Source organism: Corapipo altera, unplaced genomic scaffold, assembly GCF_003945725.1.
Source record: "Corapipo altera isolate COAL_440 unplaced genomic scaffold, ASM394572v1 2, whole genome shotgun sequence".
NCBI classification, from domain to species: domain Eukaryota; kingdom Metazoa; phylum Chordata; class Aves; order Passeriformes; family Pipridae; genus Corapipo; species Corapipo altera.
In genome coordinates, this window is record NW_020884890.1 from 96,591 (window position 1) to 110,723 (window position 14,133).

At 42.7% G+C, this 14,133-nt stretch overlaps 1 protein-coding gene across 1 annotated transcript; it reads right to left on the reverse strand.

Moving 5' to 3' along the window:
• Window positions 1-3,894: 3,894 nt before the first annotated feature.
• GCM1 (glial cells missing transcription factor 1) lies at window positions 3,895-11,873 on the reverse strand. The gene is made up of 5 exons (XM_027645041.1): window positions 11,772-11,873; window positions 9,756-10,008; window positions 8,700-8,812; window positions 7,578-7,706; window positions 3,895-4,500 (listed from the first exon to the last, which is right to left on the reverse strand). The coding sequence occupies exons 1-5, from the start codon at window positions 11,871-11,873 to the stop codon at window positions 3,895-3,897; spliced, it is 1,203 nt and encodes a 400-aa protein (XP_027500842.1).
• Window positions 11,874-14,133: the final 2,260 nt, after the last annotated feature.

Here is a 14,133-nt window from a genome sequence, read left to right on the forward strand (position 1 = left end):
CCAGTACTCTTTCACCTCTGATTCTCCCATTCTCCTCTGCTCTCATGACACTCTACTCAGAGTGCTGTGTCCAGGTCTGGGCCCCCCAACACAAGGAAGACGTGGATCTGCTGGAACAAGTCCTGAGGAAGCCACTACACTGATCACAGGCCTGGAACACCTCTCCTATGAAGACAGGCTGAGAGAGTTGGGGATGTTCAGCCTGGAGGAGGCTCTGGGATGACCTTAGAGCACCTTCCAGTTCCTAAAGGGGGCCTACAAGAAGGTTGGAGGGGGACTTTTTACAAGGGCATGTAGTGAGTGATAGGATAAGGGGGAATGGTCTTAAGCTTAAGGAGGGTAGGTTTAGATTAGATATTAGGAAGAAATTCTTTAATATAAGGGTGGTGAGGCACTGGAACAGGTTGCCTGGAGAGGTTGAACAACTCCCATCCCTGGAGGTGTTCAAGACCAGCCTGGGTAGGGCTCTGAGTAACCTGGTCTAGCGGGAGGTGTCCCTGCGCATGGCAGGGGGGTTGGAGCCAGATGATCTTCCAGGTCCCTTCCAACCAAAACCATTCTATGATTCTTATCAGCCCAGTTGGGCACAGTACCTTACAGCTGGTTAAAAGAGGCTTAAATCAATGACATATATATGTTTCTTTTCACGTATCTCAAACACATTGCAAAAATTTAGTGTTGTGAAGGTCAGAGATGGGATTGGTATCTTTGTATTTTGAGCTAAACAGATATAAATTTGCTGTTATATTGACGCACTGTGCCGAATGTACCTAAAGTAGAAGGAGTTGCTGCCAGCATAGAAGTCACTGCAAAAACGTGGAAAGGTCAAAATGACCCAGCTTATAAATCTGGAAAGCCTTTCTGTGTTTAACCATAGAAAAATCATAAAATCTTAGTTTCCTCCTTTTTAAAAATTAATAACCTGGTCCTTCTTGAGCCTGAAATGTGTTTATTTTGGAAACATAGTTGGTGTGATGAACGCTGCATGAACAGGGACTCAGTGTCTCCTCACATTGTGGGACTGTCCCGGTTGCACAGAGTTACAAGCATGGAAACTGCAAGAAGGCACGGCCCTTCTATGGCAGGTAGCTACTGAGTGGAGCCGTGACCGCAGGAATAGCTTTCATTTTGGAAACCTTTTGATTCAGACTTCAAGGCAAACCAACAAAAAGCTTCTTGCTTCTCAGGCAGGAAGAAAGGTTGGTAGTAACTTTCTTTTAGGGAGGTTTGGTAGTAATAGTCCTTTAAGAAGCCTGTGAAACTTAGTAACTACCCATCTTCAAAAACTTGAAGAAATGATTGATCTGCAGGAAAGAAAATCAGACATGAGGAAAAAATGCTAACAGCTGGGATTGGAACAGTGAAGCCATGGAACAGGTTATGGGATTGGTTATCAAATCCCTTTTGCTGGAAGTTTTTAAAAACAGAGGAAGGGCTTGGTGGGTGTAAAGGGAACAGATATACTTTGGTGTTGGAGCACTGTCCAAGGAGACTGTATGGTACTATTGCTGAGAGAGAGGTGGTGCTGGCAGTATTGCAGCAGAGAAGCAAGGAATTCAGAGGAGAGGCAAGATGAGACAGAGCCGATGGCAGCAGGCAGCATGCCCTGTGTGGTCCCTCACTGGTGTGACTGGTTTGGCAGTTCCAGAGGAATCTCAGCTATGGGAGATGAAGCCCGAGGGGCCCTGTCTGTCCTTAATCCTGCAGTTTACCTCCCAAAGCACAAGTGCTTATGGCTCCTCTTGATTTTACTTTTTCTGTCTTAGAGGGGGAGGTTGTTAGAAACCTTGATCAAAGTTTCCTTCTCCTAGTTACTGATCTGAAGAATCATTATAAAACACACAAAGTTTGGAATCAGTGTGAGAGTAACTCATGACTAAAAAAAAGTTTAGTGAATTGACCTTTACATACAATAGCACACTGTTACTTTGTGATCTACATTTAGATTTTTTTCCACATAAAACAAATCACTATGCATCCTCTGTTTCACATATTGCAATAAACATTTTTGAAACACTCTATGAATACAACTTGTTCTTGTCTTTTAAGTGTCTCTGAACTACACCCTTCACCAGGAGAGTGGTTTCCCTAGTAACTAATATATTTCAAAGTCTTAAAAAAAAAAAAATCTAAAAAAATTAAAATGAGAGAAAAAGCAAAAAGACTGAACACGAGATACACCACAATCTGAGGTAATGTGAAGCTTTTATTGCCACTTGTTTTGTAATACTGTCTGCCCAGATTCATCCCAATGAAAGGTTTATTTTGCCTCAGATTTCTGGGGCTTGACTTGCTCCACAGGCAGGGCAGGGCATGGTTACGACTGGCAGCTGGGCAGACCCTGAGATGAGGCTCTCTACCTTCGGTGGTTAAAGGAACCAGCCATGAAATGCCATACATGACATCCCTCAGCTCTTCCTTGCAGAGGTGGCATGGGGATGTGCGTAAGTCCTTCCTTCTTCAGGGGGTAGGTGGCCCCTAAAACCCAGTCCAGAGAGTCATGAAGGAAAGTCATGCAGACATCAATTATGGGAAAAGGTGAAGGAATCTTTGCCAAAGATCTCTGAGCTGGCCACTAAGTTCAGGCAAGAAAATTCATATTTGGCACCCTACTTTTTTTAAAGAAATGTAGGGAACTGATAGGTCCTGCTAAAATACAGCTTATGGTAGTGGTCAGAAAAGGAACGGCTGCTGGAGGATTTGTTACAGTCTCCAATAAAAGAAACAAAAAGTGGCTGGAAAAAGCAGCAAGGCAATATATATTGAAAATATACGTATACGAAACTGGGTCTAACCCTGCAGAGGGGGACTTAGGGATAATGGTGTATTGGACATGATCTGTCAGTGTGCACATGCAGCCCAGAAAGCCAACTGTATCCTGGACTGCATCAAAAGAAGTGTGACCAGCAGGTCAAGGGAGGGGATTCTCACATCTACACTGCTCTCATGAGATTCCATGTGAAGTTCTGCATCCAGCTCTGGGGTCCCCAGCACAGGAAGGAGAGGACCTGCCAGAAAGGGCCCAGAGGAGGGCCATAAAATTGATCAAAGACAGGGCTAGAGCACTTCTCCCATGAAAACAGGCTCAGAAAGTTGGGGTTGTTCAACCGAGAGAAAAGCAGGTTTGGAGTAGACCTCACTATGGCCTTTCAGCGTGAGGAGAGTTTATTAGAAAGACAGAGAAAGACTTTTTACCAAGGCCTGTAGTGATAGGACAAGCAACAATTGTTTTAAACTGAAAGAGGGTTCAAGGAGGAAATATTTTTATGAGGATGGTGAGGCACTGGAACAGGTTGCCCAGAGCAGTTGTGGATGCCCCATCCCTGGGAATGTTCAAGGCCAGGCTGGATGGGGCTTTGAACAGCCTGGTCTAGTAAAGGATGTCCCTGCCCATGGGAAGGGGGGTTGGTCTGGATGATTTCTGAAGGTCCCTTCCAAGCCAAAAACATTGTGTTATGATTCTATACAACATGTGTGCAAGGTTGGTGCAGTGGAGGGACTTAGATCACTTCGTGAAGAAGCTGGAAGAGTGCAGAAGGTTATACATGACAGCTGTGGTCCTTGAGGTTATTCATCTGCACCTTCCACAGTCCCACAGCTTGAACAAACTATGTATTGAGGAGGGCTGAAATGCTACCAGACCAGAATGGCAGTGAGGCAGTTTGTAAGAAGATCTGATACCTTTTATTAGATCAGTGATATAGTGGGGAAGAATATAACAGTTTAAAAAAGAGGAACAAAGACAAGCCTTCAGGTATGAGAGTCCCTCCTGGGGTCTCCAAGAGGAGCTAAAGCAGAAATTGGTGTGGTAGCACTTTCACAACCATTTTGCAACAGGGATGGAGAATTGGGCCCTTTGCCAGAGGAGGGGTGAGCAGAGACATTTACACCTGGTCACCGTAATGGGTACAGGTTAAAAACCATGTCATTGTGGCAGTAGTTGAGACCCACCTGGGGCCCTCCCTCGCTCATGTCTCCTTCACTTCCCCTCAAAGGTGCTGAGAGCTGGTGATGGGGCTGTGCCCCACTCACACTGGAGCAGGGGCCACTCTGAAGTGCAGGGTAGGGTGGCAGAGAGAGGCAGCTGCTGCTGTAGGTCAGCAGGGATTTCTCTCCACAGGATCCATCTCCCAGAGGACCAGTGTTAAGCCTGAAGGAGCCATGGCCACCCTTTGTCACAGGCAGGACATGCTGGGTGCTGAAGTGGGCGCAGTGCTGGTGGGAAGGGGCTGTGCAGGGGACAGCAGGGCCACCGCACAACCTCTCGGCACTGGGGATCCTCCCAAGGGATGGGCTTCGGCTCCAGGTCAATGCCTCTCCAGAGCCCTCCTCCTCCCCAGCTGCCCTTGGGTACAGCAGCTGCCCAGAGCAGCTGCTCAGCATTGGCTCCTGGGAGCTTTTGCTTAAATGTCCCCTGAAATTAGCAGGTACCACGTAAGCATCCGGCTTGGAAAGAAGCAAAGGCAATGCTTCTGGCATCGGCATTGCACCTGTCAGAGACTTGGGAAAGCAAGGCATAGGTTAGTAAAACAAGGTGTAGTCTATCAACCCTCCTCTGTGAGACCTTCACAAGTGCACTCAATTAATACAGGTAACGAAGCAGACGGTGTAGCAGAGCCTCCTTGTAGGGGAGTGACCATGGGCTTTAGGGGCAAACCAAACAGGGCTCTCAGCTCACAGATTTGGAGTTGTTTCCTCAGGTTTTGCCCAAAGCCTGTTTTACACTGAAAGAATTGTTTAGACCTTGCGTTCACAGCCCTTGGGATCCACTGCCAGCATATACTGAAGAAGGACCTAAAAATGCAATTATGCTAATACACTTGACACCACAGAATTATTTTTTTTCTGTGGAGTTTGGAAAAGCTAGGTATATGATTTTTAAAAACTGTTTGTTTTGAAGTGATCTTTTCACTACAATAATATTATGTGTCTCTTTTCAAGACTCTATTTCTAACTAATAAATTTTCCTATCTTTACATTTTTTTATCCTGCAAACAGAAATTTCATTCAGGGATGGATCAGCACACCAGAATTATTCTTCTGGGTCCTTTGTTCTAGATATTTCACAACTTCTTTAACTGCCCTAATTATTGGTTTATAATTGTGCAAACTTCAATTCCTTTCAGAACACTCATTTGTGCTATCATTCCTGATGAGTACTTGAAGGTCTTTCTTCTTTATAATTCTGCTTTTTCATGCATTTAATTATAGTGATTTTTCTGACTGCAAAGTAGCAAACCTTTCTGCTGTTCTCCACTCACTGAGAAGAAATGCCAACAATCTGGTATAAGACCCAGCCCACCTTTAACAAAAGACCCATTGATGCCACAGAGAGAACATCCTATATATCACTTGCTCTATTTTGGGCCCATCTCATACCTTTTTCTAAAGTTCTCCTTCCTGGTCTCTTGTGAGCACATTAAAATTTAATCCCTTCAGAATACATTTTTGCAGATTGAGCGACACAGGCTCTCTGTGTGAAATCAGATTCCTGAATTAGTTGTATCACAGCCAGTTTTGGCAGAACACAGATATGATGAGTTATTCCCAAGGAAAACCTGCTGAAGATCCATGAACTGGAAAGCCAGTTGACAGTAAATAATATAACCTGACCATTTCAAACCTGGGAAAACCCAAGGGGAATAAGCAGAGGTGGAGGGGTGTGCTCACTTTTCCACAGCACCTTCTCCATGTCAGTGGAGAAGCTTGGGACACATGTCCCAAGAGACGTGTGGAGAAAACCTGACTTCCTCCTGTCTGTCCAAGGATGTGGCAGTGCCTCCTGCACCTGAGGGTGTCCTCACAGCCCTTGATGGTCTGCAGGTGGCCAAATCCTGCTCAGGGGCAGCTGTCCTGCAGGAGAGCATTTCTCTCCCTGATGGACATTAAGTCTGTGAATAAAGTGATCCAGGCTTGCTACTGAAGTTAACTGGGTTTTCTTAAGTAACGGCTGGGGGACTAGGGGAAGAAGTAAGGATTTCTGATTTTGCCTTGTTAATGATAAGGGGTTTTTGTCAAGATACCATACACAGTATATAACAGGCATATCCTTTAGGTAATGCTATATATTGTATTCTATAATAAAATCCTTTTTCACAGAAACACAGAATGGGTCAGGTTGGAAAGGACCACAGCGGTTTATCTGGTCCAACCTCCCTGCTTGAGCGGGGTCATCGTAGAGCCCATTGCACAGAACTGCATCCAGACAGTTCTTGAATATCTCCAGTGAGGGAGACTCCATGACCTCTCTGAGCAATCTGTTCCAGTGCATGGTCACTGCACAGTAAAGAAGTTCTTCCTCATGTTCCAGTGCAATGTCCTGTGCATCAGTTTCTGCCCATTGCCTCTTGTCCTATTGTTTGACACCACTGAGAGGAGCCTGGCTCCATCCTGTTGACACCTCCTCTTCAAATACTTGTAGACATTGATGAGGTCCCCTCTCATTTATCTCTTCTCAAGGGTGAACAGGCCCAACTCCCTCAGCCTGTCCTTGTAAGAGGGATGTTCCACTCCCCTAATCATCTTTGTTGCCCTCAATGGACTCAGAGAATAAACAGTTTGTGTCTCTATGTATGTGTACAGGCACACAAACACAAATCTTCCTCCTGAGTTCAGGTGTTGCCCAAAGTATTTCCCAATTTTCAAGTGTTTATTTGTTACAATTTTCTCATAAGTTGGTGCGATCAATACTATAAGTTAAATCCAATAAAAACCTGCTAATGTTCTCTTCAGTGTCAATACTGATTAGATTAAATATCTACTTACTTTATTCATAGATTTCTTTGCAATTAATTTTATTTATGGGGAGTACTAACAAAGGACTTGCATTTAAAATAGGAAAGAGCTGATGCTCTAAAGCTATGTCCATACTGCTAAATTAAATGAAACTGAGGACTGTCATTGGTAACAAGGACCAAAAAGCATGGCCTGTTGGTGTCCAGACTACATCCTGGCCTTGGGCAACTTCTGGACCTGAAGTGAAACGGACATGCAAGGGCTGTGTTGCAGTTCACCAAGGACTGTTTTTCACAGCATCAGCTTGAGGTTCTTAATTGTCCATGTCTTGTAGCATGATGGCACATAGCAGCACAGGTAGGTTCAAAGCCAGTATGTGTACATACACTGTGTACAGTGAAGGGACCAAAACCTGATTCAACCTTGTCCAAAATTCTGCTAGGAAATGGTCTCTGGCACCTACTGTCCTCCTGACCTATGCTAGAGCATTTTGTCTGTGAGCACGAGTTAGCACTGACCAAATCCACATCAGGGACCACATGAATAGTGGTATGACTGAGCCTGCCCTCCAGCCCTGCTTTGTTTACCAGTACAGATGTAATCTCCTGCTGTCAGTCAGACCCAAATTGGCTCCAGAGAGGGGGCACTAGCAGTGGATAGCAGTGCTGAGGAAGTCATGCTGCTCAGGACAGCCCTCATCCTTCTTGGCCTGATCATGGGGAGGCAGAATGTGGAGATGTAAAGCCTACTACCACGCAGACCTAAAGTCCAGGTAGCCTCCACCATGCCTTGAACCACAGATTTTTGATCCCAAAATTTCATTGATCAATAACAAGAGTTACCTCAATCTCCTGTATTCTTTTTAATCTTATAGAAGATGCAGAAAAAGATGTCTGTGCTTTGTGGATTGATCTTCTTGCTTCTGCTTCTAGTTTTGTTTCTGGACGTGGATGGTCATGAGCTCCTTTGGACTTTAGAAAGTAATTATGATATGTTAAAGTTAGAAACAACCTTGTTATTAATCTTAAGAGAGCAAAATTTGTAGCACAGACCAAAACCACACTTCTGGCCTAATTTAATGCCTTATATTTGATATGAATTATTTAATGCAATCTTAGGTAACAAACATCTCAGATGAAGTGGGATGGGGTAAAAATTCTCTGAAATCATAAAACCAGTGGACCACATTTATGTGTAGAAGACACTCCTCATACTAGAGCCCCAGCTGAAGCTACGAGGTCTTCCGCAGCTTGGCTAGAGTGTCCCTGTGGTTATTTCCATTCTTCTCACACTTTAGACATGTTTATCAGCATGTTAATTTCCATTAGCTTCCATAGAGAATTAATTTTATTTAGCCTGCACACAAGTGAAAGATGAAAGCAGGAGACAGTTCAGTGGTTATGGTAGTAAACTAGGACTAAAACTTCCAGAAATAGTGTCCATTATTTAAACACTTGCATACAGTCTTTTTCAGATATAAGTTACATATAAAGCACAGATGGCATTTTCCATAGACAATTCCTTGGGTACAACCATTTAGTGCTCCAAGATAGCCTCATGCTTATGCATGGTGCCTTATAGAAGAGAAGAGATAACATGGTATTTCTGGCTTTCTGAGGATTTGCTGGTTCCTATGTACCTGAGGCAAAATGCTTCAAAATCAACAGATTTTCTCAGGAGCCTAAATAAAAAAATACACTATGCTGTAAAATCATAACAGTATAGGCTAATTTAGGCTGGAAACAGACCTCTGGAGGTCTAGCTCAACCTCCTGCTCAGGCAGGACTAACTTCAGAGTTAGATCAGGTTGCTTATGACTTTGTGAAAATCTTTCTCCTTACAGTCATTTGACCTTGTCACATTCAATGACCCTTACTTGCTGGAACAAAAAGAATTCCTTAATAAAACTTACAAAAACAGTCTTTAAAATTAACTTGCATAATGTTAGGTCATTTTATACCAACCTGAAAAAATATAAATTGGCCTTCATGCCTCCAGAAGTTGGTAACTGGGTAACCACCATGGCCTCGACAGGAAAGGAGTCTCAGTGGTCCATTGCAGTTTGGACAGCATTTCCCTGGAGCAAAGATAGTGGGAAACATTTTCTATACCACAGCAATCAGATGAATCTCATGTGACACAATGGCTCATTGGTGGTGGATTGCCACTTTGGTTTGGGGCTCAGAAACTACACTGAGAAAAACTACGCAAAAAACTTTCAAACGTAAGCAAAAGTCAATATAAACAAACTAATAATTGCCTTTATTCTGCCCATTATTAAATATAACTGTCTATAATTGTTTCTATTACAGATTTATTGCAATTTTATAATTTATTATCACAGTCAGTTTTAGTGTTTTTCTCTTGTCAGTGTTTGGAACGTCATATGTGTTCTTGTCTTGACTTTTCTAGAAGACATCATTACAGCCTCAATGAGTGCATGAGCAATACCTTTCTTTGGTCAAAATGTACATCAGATCCAGAAATCAGTATGTGCTAGTTCTATTGAGCAATCACAATTGTTTGAAATGGTCTCATTAAAAAAAGTGCGTGTGGCTCATGTTCTCTATTTGCATTGTCTTGTGCCAGTGCTGTGACTGTGAGGCCAGTTTTCCAGTCATCATGGTTTATGAGCAACTTCTTTCCTGTAAGACTTGCCTCCTGAGTTACTCCTGGGTCAGTGCAATAATGAAGTCAGCACTCAAGTCGACAAGAACAGCACAGCAGGAAGCTGCCTGCACTGCACAGCTTTCTCAGCAGCCTCTCTCATGGGCCTAAGAGGAATGCCTAACTAATAGAGATGAAAAAAGTATTAGGGGGAAAAAAATAAAAGAAACAATCAGACAACTACTCCTCAACAGTAAGAAATGTAAAATGCATTGTTCCAAATCAAGAGTTGCATTGGAATATAAGGAATGGCAGAAAGAAGGCTGGATAATCCAAAGAGTATACAATACTTGGATTTATGTTGTGTTCACTTATGAACTGCCCATATAATGAACGGCTGTGTTCATACTCACGCTGTTGTTTTTGCCTGGCTTTATCACATATCGCTGGTCTTAGGTAGATCTTCCTTCCATCTGAAGTCGAGCAGTCGTTGCCACAAACCACCACCCCAAGGCAGGACTTTTTTAAGATGCGAGAGTTGTGGTTGTTGGTGTTTCTCATTGCCCAGCTGCTATGGTGCCTCTGAGCATTTTTATCCTCTGAGCTATAGATATGTTTTACATAGGAATCTGGCCATTCTTGAAACCAGTCTATCTGTCTTACATCCTGTGGAAAGACCAAAGCAAGCCATGTTTTAGGCTGGGGAAGAGAAGAGCTTGTGCAAGAGCCAAGCAGAGCTGGTCCCCTGCTGGCTGTCCTCTAGCCGGGGTAACTCCAGCACCCCACCAGGTGATGCTGGTTGTCAGGAGGGAAGACAGAAAAAGCACAGTTCCCTGTGGCTCCCCACAAGCCCCAGAGCACCAGGAAGGCCTGGCCAGGATGTTGTTCTCACTCACTCATGGGTCCAGCTCAGTGCAGGACCTCCTTTGGAGAGGAAGGTGAGGTGCTTGATGGAAATAGCAGATACTTTCCTTGTAGGCAGCTGTCACTGCCTGGTTAACTTCTGTTAGCTTTCATGGCAGAGATCCTGCTCTGCCTTTCAGTCAGTTCAAAGCAGTGCTACGCTGAATCATTTGGTTTGATTTGGCTCAATTCGCTGGAAAAGGGGCAAAAACTGAGTCACACTGAGACTATGTCCAAATTTGTAAGTTTTCAGTTCATTTTGGCCTAATTGCCATGAACGACTTGCACAGGGATTTTTTTGAAGTCCAAAACAAAGAAACCTGACATCCTGGTCAGGTTTGATTTCCACTGCTAAAATGATTGAAAAACCAAAGGACAGCACAATACGGAATAATAAAAATAAAATTGGAAAAAAACCCCAAAGGACCAAACACACATCATCTCAGTGGGTACAGTCAACACAGCAAAACGCAGTAAGCCATAAAGCACCTAACATACCTGCTGTTGGTTTTGAGGGAAAAGGTCTTGTAAGGAGTAGAAAAGCTTAGTAGGAATTTCCTTTAAATTGCTAATCCCAGCCCCTGAAATCCATGACAGCATAAAGAATATCAGTTGACTCCCATCAACTCCCATGTTCTCCTGGTAGCCACTGGATAGTGTAGGAAAGGGTGTCAAGGAAGCCTCCAGACTGAAATGCAGGTGAAGGTGACCTTGAGGTGAAGGTCAGGGAAGGAGACATTTTGGAACATGGAGGCTTTGGGCAAAAAGCGCTGGTATAGTATGGAAGAGGCTGGGATCCAGCAAGAAGACAGGTTTGGAAGGTGAAAGGCAGATCTGGACGCTGAAGGACAGCAGCAGGAGAAATCTGGCAGAAACATGCTGAGGTGAGGGACAGGGAGGTGGTATTGGTGTGCAGGGGGTGTGGGCTTTCACTGAAGAGCATGGTTGAAACTTTTAGATAAGTGAACTAGAAAAGGACAGAGGGAGGGGAAGATCACTATTCTGCCTCAGCAGATCTCTGCAAACACTAAGCAAGGTTATCCTACGTGCTCATGAAAAACTGTTGCCCTCACGAGGGAAGAGAGCTTGTCTGCCTGGAGCCCAATTTGAAGTGAGACTGAGCACCCACAGTTCCAAGGCAGTTGTGGGTGCTGTGTTCCCTTCTCATAAAGTACTACCCAGGGCAAAAAACCAAGTTCTGGACATCTCTGATTGAATGCCCACAGTAGAAGCTAACTTTTTTCCCTCTGCTTTCTATGCACCTCATCCACCACTGGGCTAGAAAAAGCAATGTATCTTCATCATTGCTATTTTTCATGCATCAACAGCTCTTTCAATAATACTTTTTTAAGGAAAAATGCCTGGATATGTCAATATTTTCTAGCTTTTCAGTAAAACACTGCCCCATACCTCAAGGTGACAAAGAGAGTAAAGGCAACGAGGCATAGGTGACTGAGAAAGCACTTAAGATCAGTAGTGGAGATGACTGATCAGAACAAAATAAAATTCTAATCACAGACACATACCTGGGGAAGTTTGATGTCATTGATATCCCAACTTGTCTTTTCTCCATGTTGGGAAGCAGAGTTTTCCTGCTCCACAGCAGCTTCATCTGAACCTTTCAGCATTTTTGAATTCCTTCCCAAAGTTAGTGCAAAAGTCTCTCCTGGCTGCTTTTGAAGTTGCCTGGCTGTCAGCACTCTCAAGCAGTTTACAACCAGGAAGCTGTTTCCTGAAGCTAAATGATACAGAGGCTGCTCATTAAAGATAAAAATCAGTGTTCTTCTGCCAGAAAAACTTGTTCCATTAAAAGTTTTGTAAGCCAGCAAGGCAGTGGAAAATATAGCTTAGAGATAACCTGTGATGTTACAGACACATCAATTGCAGCACACAAATTGTGCCTGTGTCATCTGTTTTGCTTTGCTCGATCTTCTGTCATACCAAGTTTATAGTCATGTAACTCTGCTCACAGGCTCTTTGAACATCTGATTCAACTCTGGTTTAATATTTCTGGGGCCAAACTGATTGAACAGCTCAGTAGCTGTTAAGGGGTCTTTGAGTTGCTGCTTACCCATTAGATATTTGGTGCAATGCATGTGACAAAAGCAAGCAACAAGAGGGGTCTGCTTCATCACTTCAGATGAAGTAGTGCTCAACCATTTAACATATTGTTAGCATCTCTGAGAGATTACCAACTGCATGAGAGAAGTATAGAAAAGGAGGTTGGGCTACCTGCATTTTCCTATCTCAATAGCAGATCGAAATAAAAAAAAACCACCAAGGTTTGTTAAAACCAACAAGTTTTGCCTGAAGTCTTATAAGGCAAGTGGCTGCCCTATTCTGAATTTCAGTACCAGCCAAGCTTAATAACCTGTTGTGCTGGTTTTGTCCAGATAGAGTTAATTTTCTTCAGAATGTCTAGTATGGGGGCTGTGTTTTTGATCTGTGCTGAACACGGGGCTGATAATATAGTGATGGTTTTGGTTTTGATCCTCGGGGATCCCATGCATGAAAAATTTTGTTCCTTTTGCTAAGGAGAGAAAAGGCAACTCAATTTTCTTTTCCTGGAAACTGGAAAAGTTTCAGTATTTTTAGTGTGGTTATTGTAGTTATGCCACTTAAGGATTTATTAAGGACTACTGAGTAGTGACAGAAGTAAAATCTACTTGACGTGATTCTATTTCATAGACTTTATTAAGAATAATTTATTTTATTGTTGTTTCTTGGTCCTTGGAAAGTTATTTAGCTAGTCCTTAGTTGACCTATTTATAAAATACCTGTGATCTGTCATATTATCACCTCTAAAGGAAGAGTTTGTGGATATTTGCAGAACACTTGAAACATTTGGCTGTATGGTGCTCTGTTAGCATAGTCAGAGCCCCACTGCCACACGTTGTGGCCCAGACTGTAGCAGTGAGGGAGAAAGAAGCAAAACACCCTCCATGGAAAAAAACCCCCACAGAGGGGTGCCTGGTAGTCAGCACCAGTGTGTTCAGGAATACGAACTGAGGCCAGTTCTGGAGGGCAGCTAACAGGTTCAAATGAGATTTTACACCAGAGGAGAAGGGAACATATCCACTCAGAAATATTAACAGCTTTAAGAAACATCAGGTGTTCATGTATTTTCATATTGTGCTACAACGAAGATGGAGATAGTAAAGTCAGGACAAACAAAATATGAGCTGCACTAGTAAACTAGTTGAATTTGCTAAGCAAATGACCCTTGACTACTTGTGCTCTAAAACATGAAATGATTTGATACACAATCCAAAATTATAGTCTCATTGCTTTTAACAATACTTTTCAAAATGAGATGAGTTAGAAATTGATTTTTAATTTTCTTCATTAGAGAAAATGGAGTGTTTCTTCTTTATACAATATTGATAGAGATAAAACAATAATTAAATATTACTATAAAGATTAATGGAAGATACAGATTAATGTATAATAGCACACACACATACAAAAATGAAGTTAGAGAGAATCATACATATTTAGCTACTTGAAAGCAAAGGATGAAATAGTAGCAAAAATTTGAGCACTAATTGAAGGATGATGTGGCATATCAAATTTATGATTGTTATTTATGTATCTTTAATTATTACTAAAATGTAGCAGCTTTATAACTTCTTAAGTTTGAAATATAGTTTTCTCTCCCCTCTCTTCCCCCCTCCTAAAATACAGAAGGGTGTAGAGGGAGCAGGAAGTGATTCTCATTTAACTGCCAAAGAGCCCAGGAACACAGAGTGAAAGTAATTGGTAAATTCAAAAACGAGGCAAAGAAATGTATTTTTTGATCACTATATAATTATATTGGTTTGTCTAATGAAGATTATTTCCTTCTCCCTACAAGCCTTGCACTTATTTCTTTAGACTCTTATGCTACAG

What these genes read in the sequence shown, in the direction of transcription:
- GCM1 (XM_027645041.1), bottom strand. Translation starts at nt 11,873, where the DNA reads ATGCTGAAAGGTTCAGATGAAGCTGCTGTGGAGCAGGAAAACTCTGCT. An exon ending in ATGACATCAAACTTCCCCAG is followed by an intron (nt 10,009 to 11,771) that starts GTATGTGTCTGT and finishes GTCTTTCCACAG; the next exon opens with GATGTAAGACAGATAGACTG. An exon ending in AGCCAGGCAAAAACAACAGC is followed by an intron (nt 8,813 to 9,755) that starts GTGAGTATGAAC and finishes TCTTTGCTCCAG; the next exon opens with GGAAATGCTGTCCAAACTGC.